Source organism: Melanotaenia boesemani, chromosome 18 (assembly GCF_017639745.1).
Source record: "Melanotaenia boesemani isolate fMelBoe1 chromosome 18, fMelBoe1.pri, whole genome shotgun sequence".
Taxonomy (NCBI): domain Eukaryota; kingdom Metazoa; phylum Chordata; class Actinopteri; order Atheriniformes; family Melanotaeniidae; genus Melanotaenia; species Melanotaenia boesemani.
Window position 1 is genome coordinate 15,281,890 of NC_055699.1, and position 20,539 is coordinate 15,302,428.

General features: G+C 38.9%; 1 protein-coding gene across 4 annotated transcripts in view; it reads right to left on the reverse strand.

Moving 5' to 3' along the window:
• Nucleotides 1-20,539, reverse strand: part of mtrr (5-methyltetrahydrofolate-homocysteine methyltransferase reductase) — an 84,111-nt gene that overhangs the window by 54,063 nt on the left and 9,509 nt on the right. For 3 of the 4 annotated variants that reach the window (XM_041968954.1, XM_041968956.1, XM_041968957.1), the window contains exons 10-15: nucleotides 19,643-19,685; nucleotides 17,022-17,202; nucleotides 16,289-16,407; nucleotides 9,744-9,836; nucleotides 3,195-3,389; nucleotides 319-1,540 (exon numbers count right to left, since the gene is read on the reverse strand). In XM_041968954.1, the coding sequence (XP_041824888.1) occupies nucleotides 1,396-1,540; nucleotides 3,195-3,389; nucleotides 9,744-9,836; nucleotides 16,289-16,407; nucleotides 17,022-17,202; nucleotides 19,643-19,685 (776 nt within the window). In that variant the 3' untranslated portion in view covers nucleotides 319-1,395. Of the gene's footprint in view, nucleotides 1-318; nucleotides 1,541-3,194; nucleotides 3,390-9,743; nucleotides 9,837-16,288; nucleotides 16,408-17,021; nucleotides 17,203-19,642; nucleotides 19,686-20,539 lie in introns of those variants that run through there. The other variant, XM_041968958.1, reaches the window with a different exon arrangement.

Consider the following 20,539-nt stretch of genomic DNA (forward strand, 5'->3'; position numbering starts at 1 on the left):
TCAGCCTATATACTAGCGTATTTGACAAAATACACATTAAGAGCAATGCCGGCTAATCGAGAGGTTTGGGAGGATTCCCAGTGGGTCGCATTACTTTTGGGCCGGTGTCCCGGCGTATGTGAAAAAGGCGCTTTTATTTATTTAGTTTATTGACCTTTACAAAAGGGGTACTTGCATTATTATGGCATATGTCATTATATTAGTTGAGAATGGTCTCAAAATGACACATTAGCGCTTTGCGCAATATTATCGTTTATCGCGATAATTTCTGAGAAAATTTATCGTACAGCTAAATTTGTTATCGTGACAGGCCTATGTATCAGCCATGGTGCACAATCAAAACGGCCAGTATGTTGATATCCAGTTGCTGGCATGTTGCACAGGGTCTCAATCAAAACCCAGCTGTCCCGTAACGTTCTGGACTGGAACAAAAAGTTGTAAGGAGCAGTTTCTCAGCTTTAGGACGCTGCAAATCAATGACAGCTCCAGCAATGTACAGAATAAATGTCAGTGTACCATCAAAATGAGTCAGAAGCACAGAGTTTAAAGGTTGGAAACTTCTGTAGTGTTGCTTTAAAACCAGCCTTCATGATAAAATAAACTGATCTAATTTTGTAAATGAGACGCATTATTAAAATATTTTTCTATAATCAATGATTCTCCAATAAAACAATGAAATGAATCGTAACAGAAACTGTTAATGGGTTTTATATTTTACCAGAAACAAAGCTTCACTTCAACAATTCATGTTTTGTCAGAAAATAAATTTAATTAGAAACGAATCCTCAATAATAGAAGTGGTGCATTTTTAACTAGTCAGAGTAAAATAAAAATCAAAGCTCTTCAACTAAGTGATTTTAGAGGCAAACCGTGGTGTACTTAGCTGGCAGTGGTGATTTAGCACATCCCCAAAACAAACAGAACTCAAGGACAAATAATTTCTTTCTCCACTGAATCCCTGTAAATATTTTCTTGAGTGTGTTGTTTAAGAACTACAGACTAATAAAATGTTTCCATCTATCCCACCTTCAGTCAGTCCATCACCAGCTGAAGTAAAAATCTTTTCCTTAGAAAGGACAGACGAAGGAGTCCTGTCTACACTAAAAGCCTTTTCACACTGCAGGACCAATCTCCAGCCCTACAGCTCTGACCAAGGTCACTTCTGTTCAAACAGCAAAGGCACAGAAGGTGTAGTGAACTGATATCCCCGGGTCAGCATGGGTCATTCCATCTTAGTCACACTGGGTGGTGTAAACTACCTTCAGGCTTCAGCGTCTACAATTTTATGGATCTAGAGGTTACAGCTGAGCAGGCTGATTTTTTTTTTTTCTTTAACTGGAAAAGGTGCGAGAGTCCAGCAGATGCTGCAAAATGTCTTTATCTTATTATCCACTGTCAGCCCCAGATGTCCTGTAAGTAGCGTTTCTCTTCTCTAAGAGCTGCAAGTCTCTTCATGGCCTCCAGTTGGTCCACCTGCAGCTCTGTTTTAATCATCTCCATCAGGGCCTCGTTCACATCTTTGGCCATGTTCTTTGCATCCCTGAAGAGCAAAATATACATATGTAGTTAAAAGACTTTTTTATTAAACAACCCTAAATATGCTCAGTGACAAGTCAACATTTTATAAAATCAGAAAGCGCAGCTGGGCCTGGAAACTGAAATCTTTATCTTGCTGCTGCAGCATACCAACAGAGATTCAACAGGGATATTTTTTTAACTCTGAAAAATTCACACAGTTCTGATATTTTAAAAGTCCTTTACTCAAAGGTGTGGGGGGCACAGCCTGATGGTGACGAAGTCTAGAAAAAGAATGTGATATGTACAGAAGTAGCTTTAAAATACTGACAGGATTTGGCATGATTTATCCTCATGAGTATGTGCTTTTGTCTTTGTATTGACAGAGACTATACACTTTGCTATGGCAAGGGAGGAGAGGGGTGTGTTTAAACTATAAACAGAAAACAATTTTGTATTGCAGTGAAAGCAGCTGTTGCCAAAGAGCTAAAGAAGTGATTGTATTTATTGCATCTATTGTTTATTTTTCATGAGTTAAAAGGAAGAAAATGGATGCATGTTCCAAAAAAAAAAAGTTCTTTGGAAAGAAGAAATCCTGGTAAATTTGTTCAGGTAAGATGGGGTCCAGCATGGACCATTACAGTCAAGCATAGAGGTGGGAATGTGATGATGTGGAGCTGCATGAGTGTGCAGGTTTTTTCTCAGATGACAATTTTGGGTGGCAACATGAAAAACTGTGAATACGTCACAATACTGGCTAACGAGATGGCGGAGACATAATCCTGGATTATGATCCAAAACACACTACAAGGTGTTTCTGAACTTGAAGTGAAAGATGTAAAGATTTGAGACTTGACTTGAACTCATACTATTATTATTGCAAATAAGTTGGAACATAACAAAGAGTAACAAAATAAAAAATGTTAGAACAGCAATTTACACAACATTCTGAAGAAGATTAAATCTGCCATTGAAAGCATTTAAAGTACTGAAATGAAAAGAATAAAATACACTTTATCTCACACATTGATTTTCAATTCCAAAGTACCAATGCTGCACTTCTTCAAAGAACTTTAATATTTCTAGATGAGGAAAAAAATCGAAAAAGATTTCCAATGACAAAGAGAGAAGACCTTGTAGCTGTTTTAAGAAAATGGTTTGTCCAAGTGTTTTTTACAGCTGAACATAAATTAAAAATGACAAAAAAGATATTTGTTAAGTTATTAAAAACAGGAGGTCAGGCCTTTAAAAAGAATATTGCAATAGGTGCATCTCTAATAAGAAAGATAAATATAGTTTATGTAGGATTCATCATAGTGAAGCTCTTTCCGTTTTGTAATCTATGTGTAAACGGTTCTACATGGTCAGCTGGTCCCTCTTGTACAGCCAATTTATCTTAATAGATCTTGTGATTAATCTGTCTTTAAATACTTTGGGAATCTGTATTGACGTAAAAGTCAATTTCATGCTTTGGAGACGTAAGGTAATCTGCCAAGAGCCGACCATGCATGCAAAGAGTCTTGAGTGCAGGGGGGAAAAAGTTGCGGACGAGTTGCTCTGCAGTCTGTTCACATTCACAGTTCACACCGGCACACAGAATGAAGAGCAACCAGAACATGACACAGCAAGGCTGTATGGTAGAAGAGAACAAGAAACATAAATAAAACGGTCATTCTTACCCGCAGACATAAAGATAACCGTTCTTTCTGAGCAGGATGTCGGTGACCTGCTGGCAGTTGAGCAGCAGATTGTGTTGGACGTATCTGGGTTGTGCTGCTGAGGTGGCGGCCGGTTCATCCTTCCCGTCATCTCTGGAGAAACACACTTTGAAGTGGCTCAGGGTGCCGCTGGACACAAAGCCCTCAAGCTCTTCTCTGGGACAACAGAAATGATATCTGGATGTAACTTTTGTGATTCTGGTCCTTTTTCCTAATTTGTGCTTGGTTTTAAAGCTGGAGTGTGTTACAGCTGCTGATGCAAAACGAAAAGGTGCAATAGTGAGTGGAAGGACAGCTTTATTAGCACCTCTCTATGGTTTCAAAACAGGGGAAAAAAATGGCTGTAAGCAAGAAACTATATCTAGAAACTCCAAGCTGTTTGCCCTTTCACTCCCAAAATTCCCTCAAGATATTTAACAACAGCTTCATCTACTTAACAACATGTGTAACCTCTGCAGATATTTCCTATGAATAAAAACAACCGACATGCTCGATGAAACAAAGATGAGCAAAAGGTCTGATAGGAACTGTGCCAGACAGCCGATTTATTTTGTTTAGCAAAAGAAGGGAAAAGCAGATCAGCTTTCATAAGCGAGGTCGAGTCGCTGTTACAGGCATCTTTTTATAATCAATCCTCGCCGCCTTCCAGTTGGGTGTAACCTTGCTCCCTGTCAGCGGTCCGCTTGCCAACTACTAAGTTTGTTTCTTTTTTTTAAGGGCCTGGGGTGCTATTGGAGGGAAATGGAGAAGGACGGAGATGGTAAGAGAGGAAGGTTTGCTGTGTCTCAGAGCATATTGTTTGAAGGTAAACAGCCAGAATGAGAACAAGTGCAGGCAGAGAACACGGCCAAACACAAACATAACAAGCTGCGGGTCCAAGATCATATGTGCAGGTCTTTCTCCCCAGGGGTATACATTTTCAGTAACCCCTAAACTAAAATAAAGCTTCTTTTTCCTCCTTTCTGATAATATAGAGAAAGAGTGTGGTGTGAATACTAAACTAGCCTGGTTATTTTTGTTCTAATAAAAAGAAATCCAGATTTATTGCCTCTAGTGCAATGTTTACTATCTAACATTTGATTAGAGGCGGTCATTACAAGAAATCTCAACTTTCTGAGCAAGATGTGAGAGGATGCTTGAACACGAGCAACAAAGTGAATTACAGGGAGAGGGCTAGCAGGCTGTTTGTTTGACGTCTGGATATTAATCAACACAGACTAATAACTGCATGAGCAGAAATTGGCAGATGAAAAAGGACAGTTGACGTCTCTCACACACATACAACAGGCAGGGGGTTTCTAAGAGCTGTAACATGCCAGATTTCTTGGTATGTTTACACACATAACAGCCTAAGGCAGCATCCTGGACCTGAACATGAGCCCAGCAGGTCTTCCAGTCAACTTTCCCCTACAGCATGAAAATACATGCTGTAAAGAGGCTGCGAAAACAGAAGGGGGGAAAAGATGCAGACAAGGGAAGAGGGGGGGTATGTTTGATGTGACAAGTGAGCATCAATCTCTCAGAGGGACATTAAGTTCTGCAGCTCATTTCAGGCCTTGTTTGTTTTTCACATTCAGAAAACAAAAAGAGTTGGACGTGTCCTGTCTTGACAATATTGTAATTGCAAACCCCTCTTACGACTCCAGCTGGACTTTTAAAACCACAGAAAAATACAACAAGGCATTCTAAGCAGGTTTCTGCAGTCCAAGGCAACGCCAGACATCAAACTGCACTTACTTTAAGAGAAATCCCACAGAGATTAATGCAGGCAGCCAATTCAACTGCCGGCATGTTGTTCTCATTTTGCTAACCTATCTAAATTGAGTACAAGTCTTCATGGGTGGCTTATAAAACACAGACTAATCGCTTCGGTCAAAACTGTGGGGGTATTCATCAGAGAAGCCCAGCTGTGAACAAACACAGCACACTACCTGGCTGTGAGTTTGTATTTAAGTAAGGGATAGAAGAAACAGAGGGGAACAAACAACATCCTCTGTGATCTATTCTTGTGTGATTAAGGATGCTAATCCATTCACACTATTTAATCCTGGAAAAGGACTTGATCAGTGTGCTGGCACTGAACACATGCTTGCTGCTGATACCAAGAAGAGCTGACCAATTAGTATGTAGTTAAGAAAGTGTCGAATCAAAACAAACTAATCAGAGGAAGGATTTCTGCTTAGGTCGGCTGACATCAGAAGTGGTGGTTGAAATATTTGTGCTATTTACCAACCTGCCATTTTTTTCATTTTTCAAAGGAAGAAACTTATGGGGCCTCTAATGTTTTGTAGGTTGGTGATTATTTGAAAGAAAGAGTCTTGAATTTTAAATCAACCAAACGGTCAAGAGAGGGGTTTAAGAAGAGCTTTCTTTTGATTTTTTTTTTTAAGTAGCTTTCAGAAATAGTTCCTGAGACCTCTTGAAGGACTTTCTAAAAGTCTGCTTTAGATGTTGGCTGCCTTTTGTTCTGTTCTGTCAAGATGATCCCACACCGCTTCAAAAATGTTGAATCCTGGGCACCATAAGACAAGTTTCCACCGATTTCCTAGTGTTTTCAAGCATTCCTCAGCCTTTTCACCAGTTTCCCTTCCTTAAGAATGACTTGACAGCCACCCTTCTATGGAGACCATTTCTGAGACCGTAGTAAACAGGATGGATCAAGAAAAACTACACATGTATCTCTCAAGTGGATTTTTTTCCTGTGTTTTTAAGGACATCATTTTCAGATGCTCTTTACATGCTGTAAAAGTTTTTAATGTCTGCCACTCGTTTTATTGTCCTCCACTTTTTTATGGACAAAAATTATAAACATGCTGAGATTTGCCACATTTTCAGCTCATAGCACTTTGGGAATCAACTTGTTGGTTTAAAAATACATGCAAGTGAAGAAATAAGATAGTATTATGCAACTTTCTGATAGTATTACAGTACCTAAAGATACTATTTACCATTGGCTCTTTGCTGAATTATCTGTTACATGCAGACACAACAACTAGTTCATCTGTTGATTTGTCTTTATATGCATGAATGATGCTAAAGCTGAATGTTAAGTGGCTTAAAATAAATGGGTAGGTACAATGACTGGACTGAAAATGTATGTAAAAGAAGAAAACATCCCCAAAAATTTCAAATGAGAGGAGACTCGCTTTTGCACACTTTGTACACTTCTGAACATCCAGTCACAGCTACTTCAGATCCAAGTAAGAATGCAGCAATGTGTCCGAATACTGAATTAAACTAGGAACAGGAAAGTTGTGATTCAGTCCAACGTTTATCAAATCTGAATCCAATTGTAAATCTTTACCCAATTTAAGTTTAGCTTTTAAGAAAAGCTGTACAAGCTGTTAACACTGCTGACATCTAAAATAGTTGCACAGGAAGCAGATGCAGAGCTATATTAGCATTCATTTAGAGTCAGGCTTGAGTCCAGCTGACAAATTAAAGTCCAATACAACCTCAGCTTTTATCCGTTTGATCTCTGCAACCATCTGAGCAAAATTTAAATGCTTCGGAGCCTTTGTTCGGAAAAACTCCTGAAGGGTGTACTACAAACAGAGATTAATGACTTAGCAAGCTATGCTGGTGAAGTTTAAGTCAAGTCAGTGTTCAGAATGACAGGGGTGTCTCCTTTAACTAAGCGAGATCACCATGGTAACACAGGCTTAACTCACATCCTGCTCTGGAGTAGTTTATGTTCAGAGTTTGGGACTAAATTGTCTGAAAAAGCACCAGAATCAACTACTGATGACATCTCAGATTGAAGCCATATTTAAATGTCATCATGCATTTGAAAGAAAAGTTAAATCTGACATTGTGGCCAAAATAAAAGCCATTACCTGCTGTTAAGTAAACAGAGATTCTAAAATAATATAAAAAAATCAATAATTCAGTTGTCATGTTCAAATTCAGCCCATGTAGCACATTTGTTTGTTGATCAAATGTCAGCATTTTAATTACCAAACATCATTTCATTATATAAACTATAAAGCATTTAATCCACCATGGATTTAAACCTTAATTAAAAATCCATCACAGATTAGAGAACTAATTACTCTAAGCCTATATATCACAGGATATTAAATCAATGATTTGGTCGATGACTTATGTGATTTATATGTTATTATGGGACAGCGTTAGAGCTAAATTCACTTTCTGAGTATCAAGTTTAAAGTTTGAGGGCTTTCCTGACAGTGCAAGCAGCAGGCATGTATTAACAGGATAATTTGCTTAACAATGTTTTAAAAATATTTCTCTTTTGGCCTAAATGTAGCGATTGTGTATTTGTCGTACAACCTGCTGTTCTTATTGTCAGGTGATTTGTGCAGAAAAGGTATCAAATGATGTGTTTATTTTCTGGGACAGATGCACAATCTGAAAAGGAAGCCCCGATTTAAAGAAGTACTGCTTAACTTTGGCAGATTTTCTCACTGAGGAACCTCGTAACGACAGCCAATTTGGCATCCATCTTGCATCCTGTCTCTTCTCTGAGCTCTCTCCAGCCAGTAAAAGCCAGTTTGATGTTGACTTTTGTCTTATCTTTAGCTCTGCTACCATCTCTTTCGTTTTTCGCTTCCTCTTTGGGTTTTTTCTCTGAATCAACCCTGGTGTATGTCCAAAACCTTCTATGTGTTAATATCTAATTGCTGGTGTGTGATGCGGTCCCATAAAGCAAATCACAAATGTATGATGCTCTGGACTGGAACACGAAGTTGTAAAGTTCAGTTTCTCAGTCTCAGGGCGGTGCAAGGCAATGATGAATCCAGTAATGTGCATAATGAATGACAGTGACGATCAAAGCAAGTCGGAAGTACAGAGTTTTATGGTTAGAAACTTGTGAAATGTTGCTTAAACACACACACAAAACAAACAAAAAAAACTAACTAAAGAAAAAGAAAAAACAACCATCATAGTACAAAATTATGTTAAGCCAGCTAACACACACACAAAGTCTGGCAGTGATGAGGTTGTTTTGCAGTCAAGCCCTCTGGTTGCCACTGGAGCTGTTGTGTGTAAACCGAACAGCAACGCAAAAAGAAGCTAATATGGGAGGAACTGCAGAGCTGCATAACATTAGTTATTAATGCCATTGTTCATATACAAGTACACATACATCCAGTTTTTATTTTGAAAATCTTCAGGTTGATTCTGTAAAAAAATGTTTTTTCAGATCAACAAGTGGAGTCTTGTAAGGTTAATAAATGTGGGTGTTTTAGCAACATGGAGTTCTTGCTAAGAGAAACAGCCATCAGTGCCCAGCCATGACAATTTTTCACACAATTCTTATTAAGAGTGCTGTGCCACAATTTCATGATAAAAAGTCAAAAGAATGGCTTGCTGAGTTTCTTTTGCTTTTTATGACTGACAAGGGAAGGAAATGTGTTATTTTGCATGTCCCGTTTCTTCTACACTTAGTCTTGAGTTGCTAAGTGCTTAAAGGGGTAGTGCGGCTAAATGTGTTTTTTGAGCTGTAAACAACACAGTATTAGTTAAATGTGATGAAAATCACATATACTGTTAATAAAATTTTTTTTTTTTAGTTTATTTTAAAAACTGGATTTTGTGTGTAAAAAAGGCTCACTCTACAGTTTTACCCTACAGGGTAAAACCAGCTTGTTTTTCGTGGTGATCCGTGATGCAACTCTATGTAACGAGTAAATTTTAAAAACCCCACACCCCCTCCCTCCAGATCCAGATAGACGGATCCTAGCCTTGCAGGCACAGAAAACCACGCCCACCAACGCATATGAAGGGATGTGAACTTATATGGTGTAGATTTGCTAGATTCAGACTTTTATTCTTGCCAGAGTTTCTGATGAAATATTCCTGCAATGGGATGGATTTGTGCTTTTGAAGGGTGTAAAAGTAACACCAGACTTTATTCTTCACCTGCTGATCCAGATCAGGATCAGGAGACAGCAGCTCAAATCGTAGCAGTGGCAACTTATAGCGGCACTTCCTGCTTTCAAGAGCCTTCTGGAGCTGCTGACAGGCCAGCGCAACACTGCTAATGACTCAGACTGATGTGGTTCAGCACCACCTTGTTCTTGTGTAGCTGAGGAGATTCAGGAGAGGAAAAGTCTTCCACCTCAAAGACTGCTCTGTGGCATAGCTGCTTTGTGAATCTCGCTTTGCATCTTGCCAGTGAGCTGAGCTGCTGTCTGTCAATCACTTCTGCCTGTGCATCCTGACCTGCCCACTCTCTGCCCCCTTTCAGTTTCAGGTATTTTTCAAATTCGGCAGTGCATGAAGTTACGCAAAAAGGGGTGTAGTTACACTTTAAATAATTTTTCTATACTCAAGTACAAAACTGAAGACAGAAAGCCTACATCATGAATAGAGAAAGAGATACTTTTTATTAATCATGAAGGTCACATATTTCAATATACAGAATGTACATTAGATAAGTGAGAAGACCAGGGAATGCATGTGACATATAAAACGGTACAGCTTGTATGGAATGCTATAGACTGTATAAAGGATCATTGTCCTAAAAAGAGATGTAAAACTTACCTGAACAGGTAGTCTCTGTCTCTGTGGCGACAACCAAAAAACAGCCAGGTCTCGCCAAACAAGACCTCAGGGTTCTTCTTCCTCTCCTCCTCTCTGAAAGTCAAACAGAGAATGTTAGCAGTCAATCAATAAAAACAGACAACCAGACCAGATGGAGGAGAGGGAGTCCTTCCTCGCAGCAGAGGTTAAAGTCGAGAAGTGATGCTATAAAGTACTATCTGCAATGACAGCACTCTAAGCAACACAGTTACGGAAATGAGCGTGCATGCAAAGGCGAGGACATTATGAGTATTTTTTCATTTAACCCAAACAGTAATAGATCCCATCGCAATTAACAGCTGCATATGAGCTAACTAGGTCCATCTCTATGCAGGCGTTACTCATACACTTTTTGTTCATTGGTGTAAAAATATGCCTGTAGAATAGTTTCCTCTTGTGGTGTTTGAGTTTGTCAAACTTCCCAGAATCCCTTGCAGGCAACACAACGGCACAGATCGGCTCTGGGGATGAGGCTATCTGTGACACACACCTGCTGCAAAGCTGACAGCTCTCTCTCAGATAACAACGGCTGACCCTCAACCTCTTACGATGCCATCAGTCAGCTGATGGTCAACAGAAGCAGCTATCATCTCCTACTCACAACATGGAGGCAGGGATGGAAGCTGAAGTGACTAACCAGGAAGAAGGACTGAGCCTTTGATGCTGCACTCTGTATATAAAAGTGCTTCCTCAGAGGGCCCATTTTGTGCATAAGTGAATGAATCCTGTTGTTCTCTAGCTGAAGAAAATAAATATGACAACATAGTCCCTGGTATAATGAGGCAAAAAGTGCTTAAAAATTAATCATGAAAACACTAATTTGGTACACCAAACCCTAAATGTCGTAACAATGACAACGCATTCTTGACAGCTGGCTGGACCCACAATTAAAGTTGACAGAAATTACAACCAAACAATAAACAAGATTACATGCAAACAAGAACAGCTATTAAGACTCCTGTAAGAAAAACCATGTTCAGACAAGATCAAAGCTCAGGATGAAAAACGCCTTTGCAATGAAAAATAAAATGTGATGTTTATAAGACAAAAATGAGTTAGTGAAAGACTGATGTAGCAGAAAACCTATTTGTCTGGAGTTCATAATAAAGTTGATCATTTTCCTGTATGTTGCTACTGTTTGATAAAACTTTAATTGGCTTATAGGAGAATCAGAGACAGGATACATTTTTCTGTTTTAAAGGAGAAAAATGGCATGTTGTCATGCAAATGTTCCCATTTACTGTCATTTTAACTTCTTAAATGTGAATGCTTGATGTCCTTTTTTTGTGTTTTATGTCAATATAAACTAAATATCTTTGGGCCACCTTGTGCTCTGGACATGTTTATCTATCTCCCTAGAATTTTTTTTTTTTTTTTTTTTTTTTGACTAAAGGATTAAAAGATTTATTACATTTTTTAAATATAATGATCAGATTAATCCATTGTTAGTTGTAGCTCTACACTAATTAGCCTTAGGGAGAAACTAAATCAATGCAAAAGTGTGATGGTGAATACTAAAACAAAGCTTTGCTCTCATTAATGAAATGCAAAGTTAACCAGTTAATAAAAAATGCTTTTGTTTGAACTTTATGTTTGTGCATGAGGCTCTGTAACAGAGCTGTCTGCCAGACTTGATGTGAATGCTCAGATCCCATCCATTAGCATCCTGGACGAGATTCTTCTGATCTGCAAACAGCCTCAAGTAAACTCATTTTAGTGGGCTCGTCTCTCTCCTCTCGCCGCCTGCCCTAAAGGGATCAATACCAATATGAAAAACCTAGGTTCCATTCTGAGTAGACCACACCGGCGCCTTTCCCTGAATACAAATCACATCACATCACATCCCCACGCTATAACAGCCTGCAATACAATCCCATGGGGGAAAGGCAGCATCTACAGAACACTCCATTTGGGGTCTAAATCAGAAGCTGCTGCCTTTCAGCAGCATTCTTATCATCAACAGGAGGAGGGGGAGGGAGGGGCTGCATGGAAAGCTGAGGCTTAGACTTGGTAAATATTACAATTATCTCACACCTTTATCTTTGCTGCTTTATGAGAGTAGAGCTGAGTAGCTTTGCACGTTTAGAAATACAACATAAACAGCCTAGACATGAAAACAACTCGAGGTTGTATCACACACATTACAATTACACCCATAACCAGGAGTACAAGACTGGAGCTCTACTGTATTTAGCCGTCTGGTTTGACAGATGAACAGAAGTTAAATATTTGCCCACACAAACTTTAATAGAAATTATCATAACAAAGCATGCCTTTGTGTTACACTGAACAGAGGAGGCTCAGTGGAGCTGCTTAGAAGATTCAGGCCTACCACTCAGTTAAAAAACAACATATTTAACTATCGTTGCTGCAAGATAAACAGGAAGGACGGAAATTTACATTTTCCCTAAAACTGGAAACAACAGCAATCAATGCCAGACAACTGAGGGGCCTTTTTACAATCTCCTACTACCACCAAGTGAGCCTCTGACCTTTAGAGACTCTTCTTCCACTTGCATGAGTTTGGTGTTCCAAACTCATGCAAGGTACCTTTTAAAACAGTCATCGATTAACAGGGAGAGAGATCGAAGTGTCTCTGCGTTGTTTTGTTGCCAACAGGACCCGTCTCGAGCTTTGAGGCAGATACGGCGTCCCGCTGACAAACCGGTGATTGTTATCTCCTATCAGAGTGCAGCGTCAGCCAGCGAGGCTTTGTTTGGAATCTCAAGTTAGATTCTGCACAATGCAGCGCGCCATGACAGGTTCATATAATCCTCCAACACAATACGCAGCTGGCAGGGGACAGGATGAAAAACATGGGGAGGGAGAGAGGACAGTTGAGCTGATGAATCGATTCAGATGAGCTCATTCTGGAACAGTGAAGGGCTACTTGACATAAAATAAAAAAAATATATAATAAAGAACATTTTACAAATAAAACACTGAACTCACAAGAAAGTCTTTGATGATGGGCTGTGTGTGTTGTATTATGAAACAAAGCCTGCTGCAATCAACTGATGTCTGGGTATTCTTTTCAAATAAAACACTTGCATGTTAATTTTTATCTGAAATAACAAAGAGAGCGATATTTGATCTCTGCTTCAAGAAGGAAATAGTGCCAGTAGCTAAATCTCAGTCAAGTGTTGTGACCAGGTCAGTCCTAAAACATGTGCTCTCTTCAGAAATCCTCCATCCCAGCATTTAAAACACCACCTCAAACCAGATGATCCCCCCTCATTCCAGAAGACGATCCACTGCTGCCATCCTTTCAGCCGGAGCCGTGTCACCTCTCAGAGCAATCACCCACTGACGCCACCCACCACAACATAGCAGGCATCCAAGGGATTTAGAGACAATTGAAGTTGACTGGGGCACAACCTCATTTATTCAAAGCCACCCAAGAGTTAGACGTGTCAGTCTGCCTGAAACAAAAATGGCTTACTCTGTTCAGTGACAAGTCATGGTGACTGTGAGCATGGTTAAACATGCAGGCATCAGCCTGGACAGAGAAGCATCAGTCACATTAAATCCCTCTGACAGCTCATCCTCATGCAATCTTAATTTAGACATCAATTGATAAGCTTGGAAAATGAAACAAAATGGCATGTTTTTCTTTAAAATGATGGTCCTCTTCAAGCAGAAACATATTGTGATGGTTTACCACCTACTTATCTAAGATTCAATACCCTCGCACCACACTGAAGATTACAAGCAATGGTTTAGTCCAATAGCGCGTCCACCTTCTGGACTTTTTCAATTTCAAATCAATTACACCCCATGTGCTGCTCTGAATCCTGACTCTTTATTATAAAGGTCACAAATGTGTGCATCTGAAAAGGCCCTGGTGAGCGAGGAGAGCATGTAAAATAATCCCTGACGTGATCACAGCAATCACCGCTAGATTTATTATATTTTACTTGATGTGGACTTTTATCAGCTTTCTACAGGGTCTCATTTAATTTTCTCTGCAGATTGCTCAAAAATATGCACGATGATGTGCACTTAACATCACTTCATGAATATTCATTACTGGGAGAGGTTTTAGGAAGAATAACCGGTGTCACATGTAGCAGCACCACTCAGTACATAACCTGACGCTTGACATGAACATTTCACAGAGCTGCAACAGCTGTCACCTTTATAATCTACAACACTTGCAGGATGAAGTGCTGGAAAGTACTGATCTTGACCAAGACAATATTAAATGGGGGGGATTAAAAATACACCATTGATTGAACATGGCAAGCATAACTTTGGACTTTTGTTTATCACAATTTCTGCAAAAGTGAATAGTCCTAGAACTCTAAAAGGGCTAAGATGAAAAATTCCCCTCATTGTTATAAGCAAAGTCAGTGGATTGTTTTTAATGTTGCGATAGCTTTGGCAAAGGAATAAATAAAAATAGTGCACCATGCAAAAATGTGGGCACCCTAAGAGATATGGGTACTTGGTAGACTTTTACCAAGGAGAGAAACCTTTTTTAAGCTAATGAGGGCTATATGGTTTGAACAGTTATTAGAAAATGCCAACTGATCCAGATATCAAAGTCTATATAAAACACGTGAAAGAGAAAGTACATCCTTTTTGTTTCAGTTCAATTCAGTTATATCAGGACACGGAAAATGTGATTTCTAGAGTCAAACGATCCCAAGCACAGTAGCAAATCTACAACAGAATCAATATGTTGCAATGACCCAAAGTCCAGACATCAGCCTGATTTAAATGCTGTGGAGGGGCGTCAGGAGAGCTGTGCATAAACAAATGCTTGCAATAGTTAATAAACTGGAGCCATGTTGTAAAGATCTGGCCAAAATTATTCTACACCAATCTGAGAGCCTGTTAATGTTATACAGAAAGTAAATATTTCAAGTTAAGCTATTAAATAATGGAGCGTACTTAGTTTTTACTCACTACTTCTGCATTTTGACTCAGTTTAAGAAATTATTGGCACATGCTGTTGGTTATCTAAGATTGTATTAGCCCATTTTAAGACCTGTTAAAGGGTTTTCATGTGGGATGCAGATGAAATCTGCAGATCTGAACAAATCACCCACCTCAGACATATTGCCACACATTGTGTAGAGCGCTGGCTAAATCAAGTTGGTTCTCATCTTTGTGTACTCTGCACAACTCTTCCCAACAGGCTGTCAAATTACACCCCACTCAGCCTGAAGTTGACCTGGAAGAAGTCACTGTACATGTGTAGCTTCCCTTTGGACCTAAATTGTCCAAACGCTTATATTGTCATGAAGATATTAGAAACCCACACCCTCTCGGTTGCTGTTCATCTCCTTCTCAGTTAGGTTAGCACTTTCAATTTGCACTTTGACATATTCATCCTGGGTCCAAGTCCCCAGCTGGAAAAAGCAGCTATTTCCTGGATATTTTTCACAAATGGAACAGAATATGGATAAAATTTGCTCAGGTGCCCTCATTTCCTTAATCCCCAATGTCCAAGCCCCACGGCAAACATCCTACGTAAAAAGTGTTTTAGGTGCTAAAATGTTTATCATGTTATATGTAAAATTTCTTAATAAAATAGGAATAACATTTTTTTTTCATAACTATATACTGCTCCCCCAGACACCTGCCTAAAACTCTTTAACTTAAAAAAACTGATGTCAATAAAGAGAGGATGGTTAAAAGATAGCAAAGTGGTTCCTGGCTGCACCTCAAGGAATATTTTTTCCATTAGAAATGCAATTAAGAAAACTTTTAGAGCAAACCTGCTCTTAAGATTCATAAAAAAAGGAAAACAGCATAGAGAGGTGATGCATTGTTGCACAAATATGCCCATCATGGAAAAGAAAAATAACATCCCTGCCTCCTTATCCAAAGTATTCTGCACAAACATTTGCAAATGAGCACCTAAGCCCTGCAAATGGATGAAGTTTAACTTTTGGGAAAGAAAGGCATTGCTGAATTTAAAAAAAATAAATAAATAAAATCTCTCCAACTCTTTAGTATGTGGATGGATCAGTCATGCTGTGGAGTTGTGTTGCAGCCAGAAGCAAAGGGAATATTTCACAACTCAAGTAAAGAATGGATTGTAATTAAAATACCAGCAAATAATGGAAGTAGGTATCACACCATCTGTAAGAAAGCTGAGAATAATGCTGCAAAAGAATAATGTAAAATCTACTACGGACGACATCAGAGGTGCAAGATGAAGGTTTCATTATGATCCTCCCAGTCATGACCTGAACACTGAAAATCAGTGACCCTAAAAGAGCAATAAACATGTAAGTCTTTCTAAATCTTTCAAAAAAAGAACTGAAATACACTTTAACATTCTACTGTTAAAAAGTTGGGGTTTTTTTTGTTTGATTGTTTTTTGCTGAAGTATTTTTAAATATTTTATGAAATATTGACAATGCTGGGTAACCAAACTTTTGCTTAGGACCCTACTTCTTTGTTAACTTAAAATTTTACAAGACTGCAACAAAAAAATACTCATTTCAAAACGCGACTATAACTTTATGCATATCAGAAATCAGAACTCATACCTTTGCTGGAGGAAGCCAATAAAAGGAGCCACTCCTGTGCCAGGTCCAACCATAATGAAGGGCACTGACTGGTCAGACGGAGGCCGAAAGGAACCGTTGGGTCTCAAACTCACATGGATCTAAGGTCAGAGGCCATTACAATAATTTAGCAGAATAAGAGTTACAACAATGCTGAGAAGCCAATGTGGGTCTGAAATCTTATTAATTGATCTCCTTAATATTGTAAGACATGCTAAAGAGAAAACCTTTGAGCTTCCACCCGTATAATCTGTTTTTACAGAGGATTTGCTTGCTGCAACTTGGGCTAATTTTTCAATTCACAAAACCCTACTGGCCCAAAGCTGATTCTTTTTTTAGTGTCTGACAAATTAAAGAGTTTCCACAGCAACATAAAACATGTAGCAGGCTGCTTAAATTCCCTAATGCCACACATTGCATATTTCTATGACATTATACTCAACACTTATTTTCTCTTTCCCTTAAGAACCTCTTGATTAGAATAAAATGGTACAAGGAAAAATAAGGTTAGGCAGAGGACTGTCTAGCTGGATTTTAGCTGAGGTACAGGTACATCTTTTTTCTCTCTCTCTCCCTGTAAATGCTGGACTGCAACTGCTACAGAAACCGAATGCTTATATCCTCAAATATGAGCTCTTAGAAATGATTCAACAAGGCAATAACCACAAATGTATCCAGTCCACTTTCACTTTTCTCTCCTCCGGTCTGCTCTTACCTTTGGCAAAGCCAGGCTGCTGGAGGATTCAGCCTCCACATGGAAAACCAGGCCAGGATTGATGCGGTCAAACAGCCAGCCGGTACACAAGCCTCGGCTCCCTGCAGGCCTTCCAGAGCATGCTGGGAACTCTACCACATTGAAGACAAAATGCAGCTTTCCTGGGTGCCTTCGACAAGAGCTACAGAGATGGTCCCACAGAGTATGAGATGGAAAAAGGGAAATACAAGGGGGAACATGAGTGTGTTGAAGGCAAACAAACAGAGAAACATGCAAGGAGATGTACAAAGAGGAGAGGCAGGGAGGGTGCAGAAGGCTATAAAGAGGTACACTTAACTGATCAACGTACTATTCTTTCAAAACATATGGAGGTTGTTTATAATATAAAAGGAGCAGAATGAAATGATATGCAAACCATACATTCATCTACCTAGCTCACAGTATTAATTTAATTTAAAGCAACCTGACAGTTTTGGTGCAACTTTAAAGAGGCTGTTCCAGGATGTCTATAAAGTTTCATGAAAAACTGTTTGGTTCAAATGTTTGAGGTCGTTCAACTGGTAATTCTCGATCAGTAATTTGATCCCCATGACTCAACATGATGAAGACATGGACCCCCCATACGATCCCTCATATGCTTACTGATGTTACAGAAAACATGAAGTTAATAAGAACACACTGTAAAGAGCTAGAAATGGTTAAACAGCACCATATAAATCCGGACCTTTATTTATATTTAAAAAATACATGTTTGTTTCATTCAAAGCCATTTTAAAAAAAAACTAAAGAAGTTTGGACAGGGTCAGCAAATTACTTTCATTATCTCAAAACTATCTGGGTTTAATTTTGCAACATCAAAATACGCCATCAGCGTACTTTGGTCAAAAAGGGGTCAGAGTCATTTCGAAGTAAAGCAGCGTCGGGATTCTGCAACTCTGGGACAGAACATCTGACCAGATATTCCAATAATTCAGAAATTGTTTCTAATTGCTGTAAATGTAAGAATTGTTGTAATGTTCCTCAATATAAAATTGCAAACAATATGGGTAGTTCATAATCCACATCCAAAAATCATCAACATACATTTTATCATTAAAAGATTCAGAGAATCTGGAGTGTGTAATTTCATTTTAGGAAGCCATGTTCTCTGGGCCAGAGCTTATTTAAGATGGAACTCTGGTTAAAAGCTGTTTTGAAGTCTGAAGAACCAAAATTAAACTGCCTATTTCAGCTGTATCCATCCATGCATTAGTCATATTAACCATTTTATGGATCCATAATAACAGACTGGATTGGTTTAGAGCTTTTCTTACTACTGGACATCAACGTCATAACAATCTGCAGCACTAATTAACTTAATACACTTAATATCTTATTTAATTAATTGAGCTACACTGTAATATGTTGATGAACCCTCTGGCACGAACAGATGTGTGCCCCCCAGGATAAATGCCTTTGTTTAAAAATGCCTCTTCTTCCTCTCTGTTCCCATCTTCACTGCCGGCTAACACACTCTCATGCACCCTCATCCTCTCTCATCCTTCACTTTCCAGTTCCTGTGAGCCACCGGAGACCTCCATTGACCACAGCATCAATAATGCAGGTCTCTAATGTCTTCGCACCATCTGATAAACTACAGCCACCCTCTCTCCTGTCCGTTTACTACCTCGCTGCACAAACACACACACACCTATGAGGTCAAGTAAGAGTCTAATAAGAGCAGCCAAGAAAGCTCTGACGTTGCGTTAGATGCTGCTGTTCCACATTAGCTTTAAAGCTAATGGGCACTAGCCTGAACTGAAGAGCAAATCAATGACTAGCTAAGTGGAGGTAAAAGAAGCAACACTATACAATACTTACAGTCCATCCATTTCCCTTCATTATTAGGCTCATTGGGAAATTACATCAGCAAACATACAAAGTGCAGGTTTTGAGAAAAGAAATCTACAACAAAAAGATGCACTGACACACTAATACTGATTACTGTACTAGGTCCTTAAAATATAAATTCAATTTCTCAAATAGTTTTAATATGTTCCTAAATGCCTCCATAAATAAATCCATATAAAAATGCCAGATTTTATAAACTTAAAAAAGCTTCCTTTGGATGTTATCTACTCCTTTTTTTTTACCCTCTTAAATGTCAAACATTTGAGAGCTCAATCCGTCCCTGTGATGGATTTAGCAAAATAACAGCTCTCCTGTGTAGATGCAGCTGCAATTCCTAGCTGCCATGTGCAATATCAATATAGATTTTATCATGCAAAGCCATCTCTGAGGTCTGCTTTTCCCTAATAAGCAAATCTGAGAATCTAATGATGTGTCATAATAAATTCACAGCAATAAAACATTTACAACAAATTTCCACAATGAGGTTATAGACATTAAAGGACCACACAATTCAATTATTCTCTATAAATTATCAGAGTTGCTGCGAAATCTCCTATGGCGGAGCATGAAAATACAAATGGAAATCAAGAAGGTGTATTCCCCTACAATGAGTTAGAACAAAACATGGACTTATAGACATGTGTTATTACAGATAAACAAGGATGTCTGAGCACGTCTGCATACAAATAGTACAAAATGTGAGACTCGCTCTTATTTTTCTGTCACCTTACCTGGCTGCTGAGTAAGGTCTGGGCTGCAGTTTCGGCAAATGCTCTGAAAAGCAAGCACAAACGTCAATCATTTTGTTGTCTTGCTAAGATCTGGTTACACCCATGACAGGGAGGAGGAAAAAAAAATATGTGAAAGTCATCTTGGCCCGTCGAGACATCCTACCTACCAATCTATCCTCAATAACCCCCACCCAGGTTACGGTCTTGTTTCTGGGACACACTTCTATATTTATGAAATTACAAACTCAGGGTTATGGAATCCCAAGTGTCCAGATGTGGAGCCGGTAGGAAACATATTGCTTATGCAGACCTTATTTTAATGCCAGCCATGAAGGTGCCCTCTTTTGGGTAATATGTTGAATGCGTGAGGAGGTAAAGTACAAGATAAGTTCTCCTCTTGTAGCAACAGGACATGCCATTTTCTCTGCGGCATACTGCGCTGCTTATTAGACACAGGCGAAGGGAGTGATTGAGAATTGTGCTTGCTATGCACTCACTTATATTTTGTTTGTATTTCTATGAAAGATGAAGCAAAAACTGATGTACCATATGTACCAGCTGAGACTGTAAAACAATAACACATTTTTCTACAAAATTGCCCACAAACAGCTGGAAAGACTCTACTCCCTCCATTCAGTCTAGATTTGTCTGACATTTGAACAGCTAAGGATGTCAAAAAAAAAAAAAAGAAAAAAACAGCTCGCCTCTTTCATTTCTTTTCTGTATAACAAAGAGATGGAGATACATAAAACATTGAGGATTGATTAAACAGAGGAGTTCCACCTAAATGAATCTTTTTAATACATTTTTAGAACAAAAAGTTTAGGCTAATCATATATGGATGACAGGGGTGCAATAATATATATGCAAGTGTCTTAAGTTAAAACTCATGGGATT